General features: G+C 45.0%; 2 protein-coding genes and 2 long non-coding RNA genes across 7 annotated transcripts; 1 reads left to right on the top strand and 3 right to left on the bottom strand.

Moving 5' to 3' along the window:
• Positions 1 to 207: 207 nt before the first annotated feature.
• On the bottom strand, positions 208 to 2,862 carry LOC120666541. 4 transcript variants are annotated; one of them, XR_005671777.1, is made up of 4 exons: positions 2,378 to 2,862; positions 1,705 to 1,842; positions 1,327 to 1,496; positions 208 to 1,215 (listed from the first exon to the last, which is right to left on the bottom strand). It is a non-coding gene; the product is annotated as an uncharacterized LOC120666541 (long non-coding RNA). The 4 variants fall into 4 exon arrangements; XR_005671776.1 differs by having other exon boundaries at positions 1,333 to 1,496; XR_005671775.1 differs by having other exon boundaries at positions 1,400 to 1,496; positions 2,378 to 2,860.
• A 1,464-nt stretch (positions 2,863 to 4,326) lies between these two features.
• Positions 4,327 to 9,938, bottom strand: LOC120666540 (factor of DNA methylation 1-like). Its single transcript, XM_039946406.1, has 7 exons — positions 9,781 to 9,938; positions 7,175 to 7,642; positions 6,339 to 6,473; positions 6,135 to 6,209; positions 5,706 to 5,951; positions 5,367 to 5,613; positions 4,327 to 4,669 (listed from the first exon to the last, which is right to left on the bottom strand). The coding sequence occupies exons 2-7, from the start codon at positions 7,610 to 7,612 to the stop codon at positions 4,665 to 4,667; spliced, it is 1,146 nt and encodes a 381-aa protein (XP_039802340.1). The 5' UTR covers positions 7,613 to 7,642; positions 9,781 to 9,938; the 3' UTR covers positions 4,327 to 4,664.
• A 2,452-nt stretch (positions 9,939 to 12,390) lies between these two features.
• Positions 12,391 to 16,598, bottom strand: LOC120666538 (protein rough sheath 2). The gene is made up of 2 exons (XM_039946404.1): positions 16,159 to 16,598; positions 12,391 to 13,864 (listed from the first exon to the last, which is right to left on the bottom strand). The coding sequence occupies exon 2, from the start codon at positions 13,814 to 13,816 to the stop codon at positions 12,719 to 12,721; it is 1,098 nt and encodes a 365-aa protein (XP_039802338.1). The 5' UTR covers positions 13,817 to 13,864; positions 16,159 to 16,598; the 3' UTR covers positions 12,391 to 12,718.
• LOC120666539 lies at positions 13,864 to 14,338 on the top strand. Its single transcript, XR_005671773.1, has 2 exons — positions 13,864 to 14,179; positions 14,210 to 14,338. It is a non-coding gene; the product is annotated as an uncharacterized LOC120666539 (long non-coding RNA).
• Positions 16,599 to 21,936: the final 5,338 nt, after the last annotated feature.

The raw sequence follows: 21,936 nt of genomic DNA, 5'->3' as shown, positions 1-21,936 counted from the left end.
GCATGCAATGCGCACCACACTGCTATAGTGCTATGTGCTGGAGAGTTGTTTTTTTAACTCCTCTCTCCTTCCTTCTTTCTTCCTTTCTCTTTCTTTCCACTAGAACATGATGCGCGCTTTGCGCGCCCCATCATTAATTTCATTTAGTGTCTCTAACATGAATGAATCTAAATTATTTAGAAATATAATCCGAATTGGCATGGTGCATCAACCAACACTTCAAGTATTTGATTTCTTTACTAATATGCATTGTCATTCATCAAATTGACATCTGAATACATCTATCCTTGAATTCATTTGTTTTCTGCGGTCAAACACAAGCACACGACTCCAACCATTTTGACAGCAATACATTATGCCGGAGACACCATTTATTTCTGTCTTGCACCTACAGCTTGAGAATACTTATAGGGCTTGGTAGGAAACTGGGCCACAATGAAGAGAACCTCGTCTTTTCTGGGTTGTGCTTTGAAGAAGTTCCTGTTGTCAAACGCCAGGTGCCACTTGCAACCATCTCGCGCCTGTCAGAAAACAAAACAAGATTCTTTCTTCTGACAAGCAACTACATGCTCTGTCAGAAGTGGGGAAAACCAAAAAATCATCATGATAAAACTGGGAGTTTCAGCTAGTTTTAAAATTCTGAAGCCTCTCATAGCTATTGTGCGACCATTCGTTCTTCCTAGACAATTATTCATTCTAACAGTGAAGTGATGCTCGAGGCACCACTGGCAATCCTAGTTCATCCTCCTGCACCACATCAGATAAGAACCAAGCAACCCTTAGCACCATTCAACTAAACAAACTTCTACATGATTAAGTGGTTCATGTAAAACAGTTTGTTTTAGTTTTGGCAAACAATCATAAAGCAAACCCTAAAACAATGTTCTGCAAGGCATCAAATTATATAGTGCAAATGCATGGAATATTCAAAATATAATATAATCCGATAAAATTTATCCTTCTCTTCACCCAACCAACTATTGCATCAGATCAAAGATATTTTGAATTGCATGCTGGATCGTTCCCAAGGAAAAAACATCAGAACAGTAGTAACCTAAGTTGAGAATGTTGTGCAAATAAATCACCTGTCCACCTGCTTGGACTGCTGCAGGCCGGCAGGTAAATTGAGGTCGGCAGTAAAATCAGTTTTTGATTGAAGATATGGCAGCACTGCAGCAGACTCAAACTCCCTATCAGACTCCAAAGCATCCAGCTCTGCAATTTCGAAGCAAAAAAAATGATAAGCATATCGAACTGAGAATTCTCTTCTTAAAGTAGACAATAAACATCACTGGCTCAATGGTAAAGAAGAGTTGACATCATTACTATTACGTGTTTCCTAAGACAATTGAGCCTGATAGCAGTTCCTTATGTCGAGCTTGCTGCTATTTCAGATTACCTCACAGTTATTTAGAACAACAACCCGCTAGGCTAATGTGGAACTAATTCCCTCCTTGTTCATCCAATCAGCCAAGGGCCTTTCTCTACAAACCCCACTTGAAAACAAGCAGAGAAAGAGCATCACAAGAAAAACACAGGTTGAATTAAAGCACCAAATGAAAAAGCAGATAACCACAAAGCACAAGCTAATAAGCAGGTACATGCAGGAAATCAATATCCTGTGTTGGTTGTCGCGCCTGCCTAAATCTAGATAGCAGATACCAAGAAGCCCTTCGATTAGGTCAAGCTGAGATGTGAGAGTACCTGCCTTGTGATCCTTGATGGAGCAAAGAGGCCTAGCCTGATACTCCTAGACCTTGTCGACATCTCACCAATTCTGGCATCCACTCCATCCTTGCCAGTGATTTGCTTGAGCTCCATTAGAGGTGTTCATCGTATGAGCTGAAGAAATCATGAACACAAACAATTAATCTGTCATCGCTTGAGCTCCATCAGAGGTGCCAAGCAAAGCAAGCAGCCTAGCTTATAAGATAAGCTAGCATAATTCGAGTGCCACACAGATCATAAGCTAGCATAACTCCAGCGCCACTCAGATCAACAATAACATGTAACCTTCCCACACTCCATTAGCTACCAGAGTAAACAACAATCCATGCCAAAGTCGTTGCAATAAACCAAAACCAGAGCACACAGACTATGATGCACATTGACACACTGATTTCTTTAAGAAATACCGTGATATGAAACTAAGATGGACATTGACACACTGATTTCTTCCATCAGTCGATTTCCAAGTACCTAGGTTTGAGAACTGAGGATCTTTCAAATATTTTACACAAGGTTTAATGTATTTTTTAGAACAACTAATCACATGTTTTTCTTAAAAAAACTAATCACAGGTTATACAGTGTTAGCAAATCCAACTCCCGTCAAGGAATGGTAAGAAAGGGGTGAGAGGTCAGAGGTGGGTCCGGACCTGAGGAAGGTGTCGTCGGAGGAGGATGAGCCGACATCACCGACCTCCGGCCTCGAACTGGAGCTCTTCCATGTCCAACTCCAGGATCTGGTCGATCTGCTTCTGCTCCCTCTCCAAGATCCAGTCCAGCTCCGCCATTTCGCTGCCGCCGCAGGACTCGCGAGGTTCAGAAGCGGGTTGCGGGGGAAGCTCGGCAGGAATCGGGGGCGAAGGAGAAAAGTGTGAGGGAGAGAAGAAGAGGAGCACGATGCGGCACGTCGATCTGGTCCCGATGCCACGCTTCTCGCCGAGGCCGGCACTTGCGGGGCCGCGCGATGCCGACATCGGCCATGCTGGGCCGCGCGGCCGCGCCGGATCTGGATGCCTCGGGAGCGAGTGGGCCGGCGGCGGCAGCGGCGGCGATGGAGAGCAGCCGGTGGAGGCAGGCGGGGAGGTAGAGGGGGAGGCGGCGGCGGCGGAGAGCTGGGAGAGAGGGATGGGGAGGAGGGTGAGGGGTTAGGGTTCGGGTTGGGGGGGGGTTTCTGGAAAAATGCTTTCCGGGGGGTTATTGTAAAATTAACAACGCTCTCGAATTTTCTCTTCTTCGCATCAAAATAAAGTTTAAGACGAGGTCATATATGAAAAATAATATAACAGGAGTACTATGCGACTTGGATGAGCTGGACTTCGTTGTGATTCTTGAAAAATGAAAGGACTTTTTTGTAAAATGGCTAGAGCGGCAGAGACGCCCTCGCACACGGAGAGGCCACGTCGACAAGGAGGACGCCCGAAACGCGGAGGCGCGAGGGATGTCGAGCTCTCATTAAGAAACGCGATGATCTGAGAACTTAACTCTTATGTCCTTATGTGTGTGCTAATTATCTAGTCTTTATACAACGTTCTTATGCTCAATTTTTTCATGCACAAGAACTAAGTGTTTTTAACTGAAGACGAATGCTCTGTTTATAGGCGACATCATTCAGCTGTTGGCAGCCATCGCTCTGAGCGTGCTTTTTGCTAAATCACAAGTGTACTTTACACTTTTGGCTGCCAGCACAAGCTCGTGGATTTTTGCCACACCCTGACACGCATGCAAGAGCATGCACTAGCACTATATATTGGATTATATTTATGTAAAAAATAATCTAGCAACCTCGCTAGGCACATAAAATTGTACAAACATTAATATATATTCTTAAAATAAAAAACATCTGATTCCAAAAATGCACAAACATTATAGGATTCGGGAAATTAAACTGGGAATTGCCATTTATATATGTATGTAAACTTGGAAGCAATATACCCTGAACATAAACAGAAATGCAACGACAAACTGAGCAAAAGATAATCCAGTTACGCGTGACAAACACAAATTTAGCTTCAATTCCACGAGCATATCACATGAACCTACTTCTCCGAGGATGGCATCAGCGTGCTTCTCCTTGAGACCTTGACGACGACGGAGGACGGACAGCATGCTCAGAAGCTTGTCGATCGATCGATGGCCGGGAGGCTCGGGATTGAATCGTCCCGCAGCCTAACCGGCGCGACGGGCGACGATGGCAACCCGCGAGCGAGCTCGCCAATCGCCAGCTCCGATGGCCGGACGACCACCGGCGAGGACTTGCTCACCACAACACTCATTGTCCTCCGTGTAATGTCGATGCTCTAATTTCAGCTGTATCTTGGATTCTTGGACTCCAATTTATAAATCTGCGATGGAGCTGAGCTGCTCTGTCTCCTTCTGACAAGCAGCTTGATGACGATGGTGCCAACCGGCATGGCATGGCGATGGTGAGGACGACCTGGTCTCGAGGTTTTGAACGCTGGATGCCTGAGGAATTCAGGTACCATTTTCAAGTTCTGACACCAGTTCGCGCAAACAGACCGACAGGGCAAGTTCAGAGTGAAAACAATGGTGCACCAGCACCGCCAAGTGCTATCAGATATAAGCAGAACACAATAAAGAATTAAAGATAAAGAGGTTCAGATAACCGGTTCATCAAAGTTCTAACACGAAGCATGGGAGTTCATCGGAATAACAGAGTCGTACGGATACATGTTCTAGTGGCAAGTCATAATCTGTCTGATAAAGTTGCTTGCTACAGCCTACGCTCTGACTCTTCACCAGTCAAAGAGCCGTGAGCTCACTACATTAGGAGCACTGCTTCTATGAAGCAGAATCATTAGCCTACTAAAGTCATGGCATATTTGTACATAATCGAAAAGGGCTTGCGATTTCCTGCGATGCTACTTCTCATATCCTTGGGGAGTTAAAAAGGTGGTATGGTAGCTCATTCCTTGCCGTTCAACCTGCACAAAAAGAGGCAAGCATCAGTTCGCAGTAGAAAGACAGTTTGACATTTGGGGGCTTGATTCTCAAAGAGAAATGTGGCAACTTGAAAAGGAACATTAAGGTAACCCTAGGATATTACCAATTCTCGATGCGAATATGAACCATGAATGAATGGTTCTCAAGGGAAGATTTGTGGAAACTACAAAGAGCACCCAGTAAGGTGTTGGTTGACTTTACTAGCATATGCCTGTATCATCCAGACTTTCAGAGTCTATCAGTTTCACTTCTAGTTATTCACAGTGGTTAAATTGTAATTTAAAGAACCTGTTTTCTTCGGTAAGGTTAGTTACCAGTTTTTTATTGCAATATTTCCATGTTTTCTTATGCTACTAGCTCACCTGTCCCTTCAGTCACACGTTTTTATTAAGTGCCGTACTGATATTGGACACTCCTACATATGATTCATATTTCACATAGACCATGGAGTGTTTATGCCGCTGTAATTTTAAAAAAAAATTAGCAGGCAGAAGAAGTTTTGGGTCTCAGCGTAATTAAAGACAAGAAAATGCTTCAGACAGAAGATGTGTCACATGCAACTGCCATCTATAATACACTACTCTTATGCTACGATAAACTAGCTAGAATGCTGCAACCCGCAACTTTATCCACCCAATAGCACTTTCACAATAGGAGTCTAGGAAAATGTTGCACTACCTGTGAATCTCTTCTTACGCTTCATCGCGGTAAGCTGCTTTGCCTGATTGGACATGTAGTTGATACACTCCCTCATAGTAGCCCTCCTCCCCTCCTTGTAGTTCCATAGTTCATAGGCGATGCTTCTGTCACTCAGAACGCCGTACTGTTTCATTTCCATCAGTGCCTTAACCACAGCATCATGGGCACCAGAACCCCATGCCCTCTTCAGCTCTTGCAATTTATCATCATCAAGGTTCACAATCTCCTGATAATGTAAGCAACATGTAGTTTATCATCCTTGGTAATGGATTAAAAGCAACCTGTGAGATACCGTGAAGCTTTCTAGAATCAACATACCTGGTGACTGCCATCAACTATAACAGTTTTGAAGGGATACCAGCTCAGGTCGCCAATTTGCTTCTGCCATGATGAGTATAACTCATAAAATGCCGTATCAACTTCTTCAGGAGGTACCTTTGCAACACAAGCGGCCTTGAATGCCTTCTCATTCAGTTCCCCCATTTCCTTTATCCCGATTTTCCTTCCACCCCTATCAATTTCAAGGAGTCCCTGGAACACCCACTTGCATTTAGCATTGACTCCCTGGTACAAACAGTTCAAATGATGGATCAAAGTACAGTGAGTAAATATTGAGGGATATGATTGAACCTTGATCAGCTCGTCTCTAACAGCCTCTAGGTCATCATCTCCCCTAACCATAACAAATGAGGTTTGGCCAACAGGTGGGCTGTTCGCTAGCCCTTCCCTAGAGCACTCTTCTGTTACCTCAAGATTGACAGCATCATTGCCCAGAGGTCTTTCAGACAGCCTTATCTGTTCCTCTATTGATCCTGTTTGCACCTGCATTCACATTAACACTTATAACGGCAAGAGATACCTCAAATGCATGCACAAAGAATGAAGAGAAATGATATCGATAGGGATAATGCTATTATCTTAGAAGCATAGTAGTTTGCAAAGGTTCCATACATTGAGATTTTCCGACGACTCCACAGGAGGCATAGATAGACCATCCAATTGGCCAGTATGCCTATTTTCATCAGCACCATAGTCCAAAGGTCCTCCAGATGGTCTTTTCCTCTTTTGCATTGATCTTGATTGCACCTATTTTCAAAATGAATATTTAGTGAGCCTGATATAATCCAATGTGGGAGAGATTAAACATAAATTATGAAATGAGCATTGATAGTTTCCTAGATAAAAAAAGGTAGCAGGGATCTCATCAATTTACTAAAGGGAAGGATATGAACATAGATAGCTGTCTTAGGACTGTTTGACCTCAGCGAAAATTACAAAAAAGAGAAAACACATGTTGATTTCTCTGCAGCGGTTCTACATCACGGCACTCCATGTGTTCCAAGCAAAGCAAGGAGAAGATCAATTATCCATAAAAGTTAATATACAAAAATATGTGGGAAAAAACAATGTAGCAATATTTAACGTGTAAGTTTAACCACAACAATGAAGCATTATTTTCAAGCAAGTTGGGGTTGACTAGAGATGAAACCCAACAAGGCATAGCATATAATATGAAAAAACAACAGAAGTTCAAAATATAAAGAGTCACAACATTTTAGGCTGCACTGCAGAATGTGACTGACAAATGACATAAGGATAAGGTTCTTTGCAAAGGTGCATTGCATTTGCTGGCTAAGGTTCTGTCTTCACATGGACTAGCAGGGCAAAAACAGGTCAGTCCCTCATACTAGTGATACTCTGCACATGGAAGATCCAAGAAACACTACGACAGCACTTCACACTCCTGGAATTCACTATTACTTCACATGGATGTGTTAAGATTTTACCATGGTGGGTTGGAGATGGACAGGATCAGGTCCAGTCCCATTCTGCTGCTCAGTGTTACTGTTCCTGGCTTCCATCTTCTGAAGCTTCACCCTCAGAGCTGCCAGCTCCTCATCCTTTTCATCTAGCTCCAGGTTCCTCTGCGCAAGCTGCTCCCTCGCCACCGCAAGCTCCTCTTTCACTACCGCGAGCTCCATCTTTGATGCCATGAGCTCCACCTGCACGGGCGCCAGGTTATCCACACGCTGCATGACCATCGCCCTGTGGCGCTCCTGCTCCACCTTCTTCTTCTCCTCGGTGATGTCGCTGAGTATTCCCTTCATATCCATGTACTCGACCATGGCGTCCTTGTGGAAGAAGATCTTGGCATTGACTTTGGAGTCCACCAGCTTCAAGCGCTCGTCCAGCGCATCACTTTCCTCGTCATGTCCATCTGCCATGTGGCCACTCCCCAGCCTGTAAACAACAGTCTGCAGGACCAGTAGACAACAGAATGTCATAACATAGTTAAGTTCACCTTACAACAGTTTATATAATTCTATAATCCAAATCTCAGGTAATTCTGTAGTTTCCTATGACACTAAGTAAACCAAGATTATGAGATAGTAAAGGACCGAAATGGAAACCAACAAACCAACACATGCATCTCTTCTAATTACCAAGGTCACACAAGACAGCTAGTGACATGCTCACCCCAATAATAATTAGGAATTTCTCAATGCAATGTGGAAACAAAACGGGCCATAGAACAAGCAAGGGAGGGGACTAAATAATTTCTAGTTCACCCATGCCAAGCAAATTCGACGAGCAATGATAACCTCACTGTTTATCCAAATAAACAAATATCAAGAGCTAATTAGAATAAGATTAACAAAAGACCCGGCAAGCTGATCAATCAAGGAAAAACTAATTCAGTGTCACAAATGATTGCTTGAAAGAATGTTTCGCAATTTCTTGAAAGGAATTTTCATAAATCAGAGAAATGAACCACTATGAGCTGCTGTTACTAAAACAATAGAACAGAGCTACTATCGTTGACCACACATGAGAAACCTGTGTGTACTAAGAAACAACTAGAACAAGCAGTGACTTTGATTTACAACGAAGCTTGACAAGCAGCTACTGCGTGCACATGAACAAGCAACCAAAAAAACCCTGCTACTGAATATTGCTACCACCAGCCAGAAAAAAAGAACATATATAAAGAATAAACAAAGATACTCAAGTAAGCGGTTTACAGTGGCCCTGTTTGGTTTTTTCTAGAATGGGCTAGAACACATATTGACTGCTAATTATGATGTCAAATAAAGTCAGTTTACAAAACCAACTTCAGAACCCCGCGTTAGGAATTCTGAAGATTCTAATGAGACCTTTGACCGCGTGATTTGAGGATGGTTACTGTAGCATTACTGTAGCTAATTATCGATTAATTACCGTTATTAGATTCGTCGCGAAAAATTACACTCATTCCTAAAAAGATTTTATAAATAAACTTCATTTAGTACTCCATGCAAAATTCTTCTCTCGAGAAACGTGCACACTAACTCGAATAGCCACGTCGAACCAAACAGAGCCAGTAGCTAGTGACAAGAAAATAGCAGGAACACTATTCACTCAATAAATAACCGGAATCGCGTCCCCCCAACCCTGCCCTCTCCCTGCGCCGCCTGTACCCTCTCCGCGCGCCATGGCCTGGAAGTCTCCGGATCGCTGGTGCTCCCGCGCCGTCGGCCGCATCTCGCGGACCATCCATCGCCGGAGCAGAACCATGAGAGAGAGAGAGACCACACCTAGCAGATCGAGCACCGACGGGGGAGCCGCGGCGGAGGCCCGGCCTCCGGGAGCGGCGGCTCAAATGGGGCCCCGCCCTGACCACGCCGGAGGAGAGGGACCGCTCCCCGAGGCTCCGCTGCGCAGGGCCTGCCCCTGTCCGTCCCTGACCCGTGCAGGAGCAGCAGCAACACTGCGAGAGAGCGGAGGGAGAGCGAGTTGGAAGAGGGAAGAAATACTGAGGCGAGAGCCTCCGAGAGCAGTGGCATTAACCTATACTAGTATTTGATCCAAGTGAAATATTCGGGTAGGTGTGCAAGGGCAATTAGAATCGCATAACCGATCTGTATCTGAAAGCTGCAAGAAATCCAGCCTGAAAGTATGCAGCTCCATCTTGAAAAATGCAAACAAAAAACTGCTTTTTTTCACAATGCTAAGTAATAAAACCAGATCGAAGAGGTGTACTCCTAAAACAAAGATTTTTCTCCAGCCGAGGGAGACAACGAGCAGGGCGAAAGACAGGATTTTCTTCACCAAAGACAAATCGCAGAAAGCGAATCTGCAGAGAGCAAAAGTTGAAGCAAGCACAAAACTGCATCCATTCTTGTAACATCGCGAAATGAAATGATACTAGAGCCGCAGCATTGGGAAGATCTGCGCTCTCAAGAAGGCACTACCACCTAGATGGCCTAATCATCCCCCAACGAAGAATCTTTCCTTCGAAGATCATATAAAAGGATGTCGAAGCCCGAGATGGCCTAATCATCCCCCAACCAAGAACAGCAACATACCCGCACGGAATAAACTGCGCAACAGGAAAGCAAGAAGAGACGCCCACCTCGCAAACCACCCAAGACGAATACCGATGGTGACTTGGTGAGAGGCTGAGAGCACTCCGGATGAATGGGTTGTACCCACCAATTCCTAAAGCTCTGATGAATTTCTTTGGGTTGGCGATAGAAAAGAAAGCTTGCAACCAAAAACCGGCGACGCCTAGTCATGTGTCACCCCGCAGGCCCACGTGTCATCGAGCCAAGGGGTGTGACTGTGAGATTCTGGGGGTAGTTTATAAGCCAAATTGGAATGAGTTGCTAGAGGGAGAGTGCAGAAAATAATAATAACTAGGTGATTAGCCGCGTTGCCGTGGAATTTGAGAAAACTTTCCAATAAACTATGAATAAAAGATGTAATATTTTTAGATAAAATACTATAGAGAGCTTGTAGTATTAAAAAGGCGAGTTCATTGAAAAACATGAAATGGTAGATTTTTCGAATAAAGAAAACATATTATGGGGCTAATGAATATTTCAAGAAAATTAATACAAAACAGAACTAGTATTCACATAAAATAGATAAAGCTATTTACATAAAAAAAGATAAATATTGCTTAAGGCATATAGTCTAGTTTTGACTTAGAGATGTAATCATAATGGTAGCTGACACACATGCATCAACATTTATATTATGGAATAAACCATTTAATAATTAAATCAAATAAAAACTAATGCAGTTGTTTAGTTGTTTGTATAGATTACGTTGAAAGTTATGCGAGCGATCACTGGATGAAAATAATAGAATTTTAGTTACTCTTTGGTTAATTAATGAATGGAGAAGGAAAAAGACCAAAGACACTCATCTAATGGATAAAATATGTGCGCGAAGTTAATCAGACGGTTAGGATAATCAAGATGCTATGGCTGATTGAGAGAAGAGAAATAGAAATAAAGTCATCTATATAATTCATTAATGAAAACAAAGATACCCATCTAATAGATAGAAGATGTGCACAAAGATAATCGGACGGTTAGGATAATCAAAGTGAGATGGCTAATTGAGAGAAAGAGGGGAATATAAATAAATGCTTCTTAGTGGGTGCCATATATATAGATAGATAGGATGTTGAGTGGTCTAGCGTCATGGAACTAGTGGCCCACGGATAATTGTTAGAGAGTTGGGTTGAGACGTAGAGTGGGTTCACCGAGCTAACTGATCACTGGGACCTACCTGGCTACTACCTAGTTGCATAGGAGGAGAAACTAAAATCGGTTCACTTTCTTTCTTTTTTTTGGGTGGGGGAGTGAGAGCTCGTTGGTGACTCCATGCTGACCGTAAAAAGTGAGATATAAGATAGTAACGAATATGATTCTAAGGATCTCTTTACAATTCAACGTAATCATAATCCTACAGTTACAATCTAATATAGTCCTTATATTTTTTTAGCTTAAAATTATAGATAAGAATCCGGCTCTTTTTATCCTGTCCAAAATTTGAGATCCTTTACCACCCAGCTCCTCACCAAACATTTGAGTTTGTGAATCATCATATTCCGAGAGAAAAGTATTTTAAGTTATAACTTTGGGCCATTCATTTTGCTACAGCACATGGTTGCCATGATCTGATCAGACCAGCATGCATACCTGGTTCTTGCTGCTGTGCCCTACTGGAACATGAATGCATGATCATCGATCATAATTCATGAACCCTGATGTTAACAAACTTACTTCATGCAAAAGACCCTTAAGACGAAGCACGTAACGTACTCAGCAGAAAAGAGGCTGCTCGAGTCAATGCCATGGAAATCCAGAGCAATGGGTTATGACCGGCACACACGTAATTATGACCCAAAATATGTGTGACACGTTTTATTGTGCAGGCCATTTTTTTTCAGGACACCAATCGCAACCACTGCAATGAACTAGCTAGCCGCCGTCAAGTAATCTATTTTCCTCGCAACCACGAAAAGTGTGACCAGGTAATGTAAGGGCATTGAGGGTAGAGAGGTGAAGAAAGGAAATGCTAAGTTTGTAGATAGTCTACCGCAAAAAATAAGGGTTTGTATATAGTCTACTACTCTAATTAATACTCTCCGTTCCGAATTGTAATCTTTTCTATAATTCTGATCAAATATATAAATAGTTTGACTCTCAAAAAGTTGGAGTGACTTATAATTTGAAACGGATGAAGTACAATAATATGGCAATTTAATGCACATGGGGTTACATAGATAAAAGCTAGTACTGCTTATATTGTTGCAAAATGATATCAGATCAGAACATAAACCAGCAGCGTATATCATCCATTTCTTTTTTTTTTTGAGAAAACCAGAATTTAAATGAAATTTCTTTTTGTAAGTGCTTTTGCGTTTATTCACTTATTGGGCCTCGCGAATTGAAGCCGTAAAAAAAACCAGATAGCTTGAAGCCCATTCCATTGAGCCCAGGGATCATAGACGTGTCCGTGGGTTGGAGACCCAAAATCTCACATTTGTGAGCTTTTCTTTTATCATTATTATCTGTGAGCTTTTCTAACTCAACGGCAAATACGCTAGCAGAAAACACAGACATAAATAAATGAAATATCCTTGATACTTGTCAGGCAAACCGGATGCCGTCACTTTGATCTGAAACTTTGTCTGAATTTCACTCTTATTCAGTGCTAAGTAAGAAGCTTGGCATGAAATGATCCATGACTTACAGGATGTAATGTAAGCTGCTTGGAGAGAAGAAACAATGACAGTACACAGGTAGCACCGTAGCAGCAGCATTACATGCATTTCTGGATTCTGAATTTCTGACCAACAAGAGAGAAATTGAACCTTAACAACAGTTGCGAAAACAAAAACAACAGAAGGAGATTCATGGCGTCGTCCTCTGATTGCTGTTGGTTTTACGTGTCGCGTCGAAGAAGGTAAGAAACTGTCAAACGGAGTAGCAGGTCGAGCGGCGGTGCGATGATGGCGGCCAGTGGTGGTCAGCGCGTGTCGAGTTCAGTTCGGCTCAGTTCATGTCGGTTGCGGAGGACCATGGCCGGGAGCAGCCGACCTGCTCGAGGAACTTGGCGACGCGGGCGTGCTTGGCGGCCCACTGCTCGGCCATCTTCTCCTCCTTGAGCTGCGCGTCGCGGCGGAGCTCGGCCACCTTCTCCCGGTGCTCCCGCTCGACGCGCTCCGCGGCGGCCGCTTGCTCCAGCCGCATGGTGCGCATCTTGGCCTCGTACTCCTCCCACACCTCGCGCCGCCGCATCTCGCGCTCCATCTCCAGCTGCTGCTCCACGCGCTTCAGCCGCCACGCCGCCTCGCGCCGGTGCGCCGCCCACGCGCGCTGCCCCTCGTCCAGCTCGCGGCAGCACTCGGCGAGCTCCGCCAGCGCCTGCCCCTCCACCGCCATGCTCGGCGGCGGGGGCGCGTGCTGCGGGCTCGGGAACCCGTACGCCGCCGCGGCCGCCTCCGCCGCGGCGCGCTCCGGCATCCACTGGGCCGGGCCGGGCGGCGCCACCGCGGCGGACGCGAGGCTGAGCGTCACGGACGGCGACGGCGGCCTGGGCGGGGGCGGCGGCTGCTGCGTGACGATCGTGGCGGCCCCGGCGTTGGACGACAGCCAGGGCGGCAGCACGGGCGCGGCCATGAGCAGCGACGGCGGCGGGGGCGCGGCAGCGACCTGGGGCCTCTCGCCGACGAGCTTCTCCGCGAAGTTCTCGAGCAGCCAGTCGTACCTCCCGCGCTGGTCCGGGCTGGGCTCCGGCGGCGGCCGCCGGCTGTCCCTGAGCTCCCGCTGCTGCTTCTCCTTGAACACCTCCCACCACTTGCCGAGGCGCTTGGCCGTGCGCCCGGGCACCTCGGCGGCGATCTTCTTCCACTTGTTGCCGTGCTTGGCCTGCAGGCGGATCACCAGGCGCTGCTCCTCGTCGGTGAGCGAGCCCTTCTTGATCCCTGGCCGGAGGTAGTTCTTCCAGCGCTCGAGGCAGGACTTGGCGTCGCGGTCGAGGGCCACGTTCATGCGCTGCGACACCAGGTGCCACTCGCGCGGGCCATGCTGCCGGACGTACGCGCGCAGGACGGCGTCTTCCTCAGGCCGCCAGCGCTGTCGCTCCTTCATCTGCACAGGCCATCGCCCATCCCGCACCACCACACCTCATAATGCGCGCTGCTTGCAATGCATCCATCCACCATGCAGGGTAAAAAAAAAAATCAAATCTTCAGCTCATGGCAACATCAGTTGGAAGAACACCAAATTGTCAGCATAGATCATCATCAAATCTTCAGGCCATCAAACATTGAAAAAGAAAGCAGGCATGAATAACTAACTATGCTAATCTGACATGGAGCGCCGATGTCTGAATCCGTGTCAAGCTTGCTACATGCAGAACAGTGATTGCCATGGCAGATGCAGAGGTAGATGCCTGTTCTCAGTGGGGGTTAGCTGCTCTAATTCATTGCATTGCAGCATTCATAACTGCTGGTGTTTCAGGTTGGGGTGGCGAGAAAGCAGGGAGAGGAGTAACTCTGGCCTGCAAACCTCGCTACTAGTCGCCACTGCTGCAGCCCAGAGGCAACCACCAATGCACACTCGGAAAACATTACTGCAGCTCTAACAGTAATTACTGAAGTGACAGGATCACCTGCAACTTCTCCAGGCAACATTTACACAGCTGCTACTATGACCAAGAACAATTTCTTTTTTTTTCTTTTTCACATTTCTTTCTTGACCAAGACTAGGAACTTTGTCAGCAAATCTATGACAAAAACTAACTGTCAAAGATTAACCCATAGCTTTTACTACACCAAAGGTAGTAATGAAAACCACAAGCCAGCAAGTAAAGGTTACTTAACCCACCGGAAGCTCCACTGAAGTGAGGCTCAAGCAATGCAGGCATACCCGTCCATGCATCCATCACCCATGGCGACGCCGCTATCAATCAGCCCACACATGGAGACAAAGCTGTGGGCACGGCCTACACGAGCAGCAAGAGCACGCCCTGTTTCCTCGCGCGCTTGTCTTGTTTCTGGAGCGGGGTCGCCATCCGCCATTAACGTCGAGGACGAAGCTCAAATCCGCCAAATTCAATGCCAACCTAATGCTCGTACCTCAGGGAAAGCTAAAAACAAAACGCAGGGGTGGGGATGGTATCCAGCGAATCCGAGAAAACTCTGCAACCTTGATAGCGCCAGGACCAGCGCTAATCCGCGCTTTGGCGCCTTGCTAAACGCCAATGGCAGGTTAGAGGCGGCCACACCTCGAGCTTAAACTTACTGAGCGCATTTTTTCACCGACCGTGAAGCTGTAAAAAGAGGATCCGAGGCAAAGAAATTCTTCAAGAGAGAGAGTTGGTTTAGAGGAAAGTATGAAGGAGGCTTAACCGTAAAACAACAGAATCTTGAACAAAGTACTGTCAGCAAACAGTGCTAAGCTTGCTGTGTTCAGGAATGAAATTTAGTATCGTCTTATGAAGCATGATCATGTGGAAACAAAACATTTCGACGTTGAAAGCCAGATTGATGTGGTATTCCAGCGGCTATGGCACTGACAGGTGACAGATTGAATGCAGTGCGGCTATGACTTTAGGACGCGACTTGGATCTATGGTGCTTTGTACAGGTAGTACAATTTTTCAGTTCAGGTAATCCAGACAGCAAGTTCCCTTTTCTTCAGATTCCTCATCATTTTGCAACCGTTTTTTGTCCTATTTTTCCGCATATGCAAGTGAATATTCCAAAGGGCACTAGGGAGGAGTAGCAAAGCAGTTGAAACAATCATGAAGCAATCCAACCAAAAATGATGGGGAAAACAAGTCATTTCGGAAGGCGGAAAAGGAACTCTCTAGTACACAACATGACAAGAATTTCTAGGCTTTAGATCTTTCAATCTAGGCTTTACCAAGGAAAAAGGTTATGCACGGGCCGCACGGCATATACTGCAATAATTCAAATCAATGATAGGGAGGCACCGAGAACCTGTGAATTGATGCAGCAGGCACTAGAGCTGAGAAACCTTTTACGAATCAAAAAGAGGAAATTTCCTACTCGCATCGCAAAGAAGAAATACACACAAAAAGACTAACGGCATCGCACAGCCAACCTGCCATCATTTTCCAAACAACCTAGTAAAACACGACCGCGGAACCACGGAGCAATCCTTGTTACGAATGAAATCAACATCTACCACAGAAGTAGTACCTGCTGTTTTTTCAAGCCAATAAACGAATAGATCAGGCGCTACTAGCTCCACAGCACATGCAAGAGTTTCAAGAGCAAACCATTCCCTTTTCCCTCTGAAACAGCCCAAACACTGAAACTAAACTGAATGAGCAAGCGCAGGAAAGGAGAGACTAGCTTAGCTATCTTCGAGAACTCGAGAAGCACACAGCACAGGAGCAGGCGTCACTGGGTGGCGGTGAACTGAAACTAGTGAGACGGTGGTGGAAGAGCAAGGGATGCTTACAGAGGCACGGCTACACCATCCTTCGATTCCTTCCCTTGCTCAGTTCTTGGCCTCCCTCCTGTCCTTGGTCGAGACTGGAGCACCTGGAAGAAGGAAGGAAGAGGAGCCTGCCGGGCCCAAATAATTGCGAGGTGAAGACGACGACGACCAAGGACCTGGCTCTCTAGCTAGCAGAGCAGGAGAAGGGAGAGGGCCGGGGGAGGCAGGGATAGGGAGGTGTGAGCCGAAAGATTCCTTCCCTCGGCCGGCCGGCGCGGACGCTCGCTCGCCCAGTCCCCAGCGTGTGTAGGTGTGTATGTATAGGGGGAGGGGACGGGGGCGAGGTGAGCAGGTGGGGGGACAAGGCGCAGCGAGAAATTAGGGCACGCGGACAGGAAAAGACGGGGGGCCGCGAGGCGAGGGGGAGCCGCGCGGAAAGGAGATGGCCGGAAAGGGGGCGCGCGTGTATATATAGACAGGGCGCGCGTAGAGTGAGCGAGAGGGCGGTGGAGCCGTGGAGGTCGCTACTGCTGGTGGTGGTAGCTACTAGCTAGGAGCGCTGGACTGGAGCGCTGCAGGCGCAGTGGCAACAGTTGCAGGCACCACCATGGCAAGAACCGCACCCACAGGCGGCCACACGGCTGCACATGCAGCAGCATGCACATGGACGGAGCTGGAGGCAGGGTTTTATTTCCCAACCGGAAACCGGTTACCGCCGCCCTCCGGTACCGGTTTACCAGACCGGTTAGGCCGGTAACCGGTGGAAACCAGTTGAATTCAAATCTAAATTTAAATAAATTCAAATTTTCCCGTGCAACCGGTTCCGACCGGTTTGACCGGTTTACTGGCCGGTTTGACCGGTTTGAAATTCAAACGCTCCCGTGCAACCGGTTTACCGGCCGGTTTGACCGGTTTACCGGCCGGTTTGACCGGTTTGATCGGTGGGCCTTCATGGGCCGGCCCATTTTTTTCTTTTTCTTTTTTGATTTAACTTTAAATTCCCACAAACTATACTAAATGAATGAATTTTTGAGAAAATTTGACACCATTAGATTCATCACACCTTGAAGTATTTTTAGGAATTTTTTGGGAATTTTTCATTTTTTGAATTCAAATATAAAATTTGAATTTTGGCCGGTTGGGTACCGGCCGGAACCGGAACCGGACCGGACCGGTTCCCACCGGTTAGGTTAACCTTGGCTGGAGGAGGAGGAGGAAGCACTACTACAAAACAGGCCTTTGTTCCTGGCCATTTGTCCCGGCAGCCTTTGGGCCCGGGACAATAGGTGGCTTTTGTCCCGGGTCCAACGGCTAGTCGGGCCAGCGGGGGGGGGGGGACGGGGGCCTTTTGTCCCGGTTGGAGACACCAACCGAGACAAAATGGGAGCCTTTTGTCCCTGTTGGTGGTTCCAACCGGGACAAAAGGCCCGCGTAGCCTTTTGTCCCGGTTGGAACCACCAACCGGGACAAAAGTCCCCCCTTTTGTCCCGGTTCGTGCCTCCAACCGGGACAAAAGGCCTTGCGCCCCTTATCCCCTTCCCTCTCCCCCCGCCCGAGCCATTCAGCTCACTTGTTTTCTGCCCGAGCCATTCAGCTCACTTGTTTTCTTGCTGTTCTTGGCTCGGGATAGAGGAGTTCTTGCTCATTTCTTCACCACATTTATGAAGATCTTTGATTCCCCGTCCATCCATCTGCTCCAAAGGTTTGGGGCTTGTTTTTCTCTTCTTCCTTGGCTTGTATAGCTCATTTCATACTTTAGAAATAGAGAAAATGTGTAGCTAGCTCATTTCTTGGACATTTAGCTAGCTAGATTGCATATGTAGGTGTAATTTTCTTTTAGATTTAGATGAGTATATGGATAGTAGAAATTTTTAGAATGAGTGTAGATACTTCATGTGATGTACTTGTATATATGACCATATTGTGGATAGTTGATTTTTTTATTCGTGAATGAATTAATGAAATGAGTATATTATAGAATTTTTGGTATTATGAATGGATTATTTTGACACTCTAGTGATGTATTTAATCAGGCTCACATTGAAACCATCTAGAAGCTAAAAAAATCTTTATTTCGAAACAAGTATACGTCGTTAATCTCCATCCAACGGTGATGGCACTACCTTTCAGGGATACACGATGCGCTATAAGGACGTCGCAAATCGGTTGGTCGCATCACCAGCACTTCCGATTGATAAGAAGACAGCATTTGACGTAGTCAGCATGCCCGTTGTTGTACTGAGAGCATATCAACAGGCATGCTGTCTGTGCCAAGTGCTGTGCCTATTAATCGTAAATGTTGGTGCTGCGACTAGCCGATTGGTGACATCCTTGTACCGCACCGTGTCCCCCCGAAAGGCAGTGTCGTCACCGCAGGGTTGAGGTTACTGACATATACATTTTCAGAAATAAAAGTTTATTTTTCTTCTAGAGGGTTTCTGGATATTGAAAAGAGTGTACTCCTGGAACTGAAGGGTGTCAAAGTAATTAGAAGTTATAGAGATTTCTTTCAATTAATTAGAGATTTCTTGAGGATTAATGATACATTTCGTCTTTTTTATATAATTTCATTGTTATTTGCAAGAGTTATTAATCTGATCATTGTAATTGTAATAGTAAATAATTTTTGCTTTGTAATGGTAAGAATTTATAATTTTGTGGAAAATAAAGGTATTTTTCAGTAAAATATGGCTTCAGCAGCTGGAGGGAGTGGCGCCGGTGGGAGTGATCGTTGTCCTTCTGGAGAGAAGGGCACAACTCGAGTAGGTCGTCGTTCCAAAAAACCTAGTGCTTTTCATAGGGCAGCGCTCCGTTATTTGGAAAAAGAATATAGAGAATGCATGGCAAGGGGCGAGGAACCTCCGTTTGATCCTGAGGATTTATTGCGGCGTTACGGTTCGTCACCACCAAACTCGGATGTTTCAGCTCCGCCATCTTATTCTGCGCCAGCAAGAAATCCGTTAGAACATTCTGCGTTCCAACGCAAGGACGGTTGAAAACCTATGTGTTGTTGACCGAATTTTTAAATTTCATGTATAGTACTCCTTTGTTAAGTTCTGTAATGGATTAAGTACCCCTTTTAATTAATCAAGATGTATGATGGATATTGCATATCTTTTAATTATTCATGTTATGTTACATTTAGTTTAATTCGATACGTGTAAAGAATTCAAATCGATTTATTTAAAATGCAGATGGACCGGCAATGGATGTACAATGCTGACCGACGTTCGAAAGAATTCATTGATGGCCTGCATTATTTTTTGTCTGTGGCTGAGGCAAACAAGCAGAATGGTTTTATGTGCTGCCCGTGTGTTCATTACAACAATAACAAGGATTACTCATCTTCAAGAATCCTACACAGCCACATTTTCGCAAATGGTTTCATGAAAAAGTATGTTTGTTGGACGAAGCACGGAGAACAGGGGGTTACCATGGAAGACAATGAAGAAGAAGATTTTGACGACCACTTTCCCGGGAATGCTGGAATCGGTGCATTCGATGACGATATTCCCATGGAAGAGCCCGAAGTAGATGTAGCAGAAAATGATCCCAACGACGATCTGGGGCAAGCATTGCACAATGTGCAGGCAGACTGTGAGAGTGAAACGGAGAGGTTGAAGTTCCAGAAGTTGTTAGAGGACCACCATAAGTTGTTGTACCCAGATTGTCAAAATGGATTTAAGAAACTTGGCACCACCTTGGAGTTGCTGCAATGGAAGGCGACAAATGGTGTATCCGATAAGGGATTTGGTGAATTACTCAAACTTGTTAAAAAAATGCTTCCTAAGGACAATGAATTGCCTGCCACAACGTATGAAGCCAAACAACTTGTTTGCCCTTTGGGACTGGAAGTGCAAAAGATACATGCATGCCCCAACGACTGCATCCTCTACCGATGCGAGTACGAGAATTTGGATGCATGTCCCGTATGCAGTGCATTGCGTTACAAGATTAGAAAAGATGATCCTGGAGATGTCGAGGGGGAGCCTCCCCGGAAGAGAGTTCCTGCGAAGGTCATGTGGTATTTGCCTATAATACCACGTTTGAAGCGTCTGTTTAGAAATAAAGATAATGCTAAGTTGATGCGATGGCACAAAGAGGAACGCAAGAAAGACTCGATGTTGAGACACCCCGCTGATGGGTCGCAGTGGAGAAAAATAGATAGAACGTACCCTAAATTTGATTTGGATGCGAGAAACATAAGGTTCGGTTTGAGTACGGATGGCATGAATCCTTTTGGTGAGATGAGCAGTGGTCATAGCACTTGGCCTGTGACTCTTTGTCTGTACAATCTTCCACCATGGCTCTGCATGAAACGAAAGTTCATCATGATGCCAGTGCTTATCCCGGGTCCAAAGCAGCCCGGAAATGACATTGATGTGTACCTAAGACCATTGGTCGAAGAACTCTTATTGCTCTGGGGCGATGAAGGTGTACGGATGTGGGATGAATACAAACAGGAAAACTTCAACCTACGAGCATTGCTGTTCGTAACGATCAATGACTGGCCTGCTCTTAGTAACTTGTCAGGACATTCGAATAAGGGATACAAAGCATGCACACACTGTTTAGATGATACCGATAATATATGGTTGCGGAAGCATCTAATGCATAACATGGATATAAGTGAACAACTGTTCTTATTGGCTAGGGGACCATCTTGGAATATCTTAACATACCAAGGGTACGAGATAAATGGAAACACATTTTATACGATAGCCCAAGATAAAAAGAGTACCAACCAAAACAGCGGTGTTCGTATGGATGCCACGGACAATAATGGAAAAAAAGACACATATTACGGCTACATTGAAGAGATATGGGAGCTGGATTACGGTCCCAATTTCAAGGTGCCTCTATTTCGTTGCCAATGGGTTAAGCTATCTGGAGGAGGGGTAACAAAAGATGAGTATGGGATGACAATAGTTGATCTCAACAATCTTGGGTATAGAGACGAGCCATTTGTCCTAGCCCAGGATGTCGCTCAGGTTTTCTACATTAAGGACATGTCCAGCAAGCCAAAGAAGGGGATCAACAAGCAAAAGGATGAGCCTAAGCGACACATAGTTCTATCAGGAAAGAGAAACATCGTTGGAGTGGAGGACAAGACAGACTTTTCAGAAGAATATAATAATTTTGTTGCCATTCCACCTTTCGAAGTAAATGCTGATCCATGCATCCTGCTAGCCAATGATGATGCTCCATACTTGCGCCGTGATCATAATCAAGGGACATTTGTGAAGAGAAAGTCTGTTACCGCTAATCCTTCATGTACTTGAATCATTTTATATTATTGTATAAAAACATAATCGCAATTCGAATACTTTTATTATATATGTACTGTACAATTATACTTTATGTGTTATTTATATTATTTTATATATTTTTCACTTAATTACTAGACTCAATTATAATTTTCATTCAATAATGGATTACTCAACTAATTTTATTTATTTCATGAAATTACATTCACATTAACACACTATACTCTCACACTAACACACACTATCTCTCAAACTCACACACTACTCATTAATATCATGAAATTGCTTAATTTTATATAAAATTCACTTTTTAAACGTTAATATCGTGATAGAATCCACTTTCTATCGAAAAGCAACAGTTTGAAAAAAAAATTCACCTAATATATTTTTGCATGGTCAAAATAACAAATATGATTTCAAAAAGTTAGATATTTCATTGACCCGATCACTTGAATGAAAATTAATTATTTTTGTTGCGTGTATCAAGTTTATATAGAGATAAGAAATTTTGTTCCATAATTTTTGGAATCAT

Source organism: Panicum virgatum, chromosome 3N (assembly GCF_016808335.1).
Source record: "Panicum virgatum strain AP13 chromosome 3N, P.virgatum_v5, whole genome shotgun sequence".
NCBI lineage: Eukaryota > Viridiplantae > Streptophyta > Magnoliopsida > Poales > Poaceae > Panicum > Panicum virgatum.
The sequence above is the reverse complement of the archived record's forward strand: the minus strand, read 5'-3'. Positions and strand labels throughout refer to the sequence as shown.

Excerpts from the sequence above, each read along its gene's own strand:
- LOC120666540 (XM_039946406.1), bottom strand. The coding sequence starts at position 7,612 with ATGGCAGATGGACATGACGAGGAAAGTGATGCGCTGGACGAGCGCTTG. Across the intron at positions 6,474-7,174 it reads TCCATCTCCAACCCACCATG|GTGCAATCAAGATCAATGCA; the intron begins GTAAAATCTTAA and ends TTTTGAAAATAG. Across the intron at positions 5,614-5,705 it reads TAGTTGATGGCAGTCACCAG|GAGATTGTGAACCTTGATGA; the intron begins GTATGTTGATTC and ends TTACATTATCAG.
- LOC120666538 (XM_039946404.1), bottom strand. The coding sequence starts at position 13,816 with ATGAAGGAGCGACAGCGCTGGCGGCCTGAGGAAGACGCCGTCCTGCGC.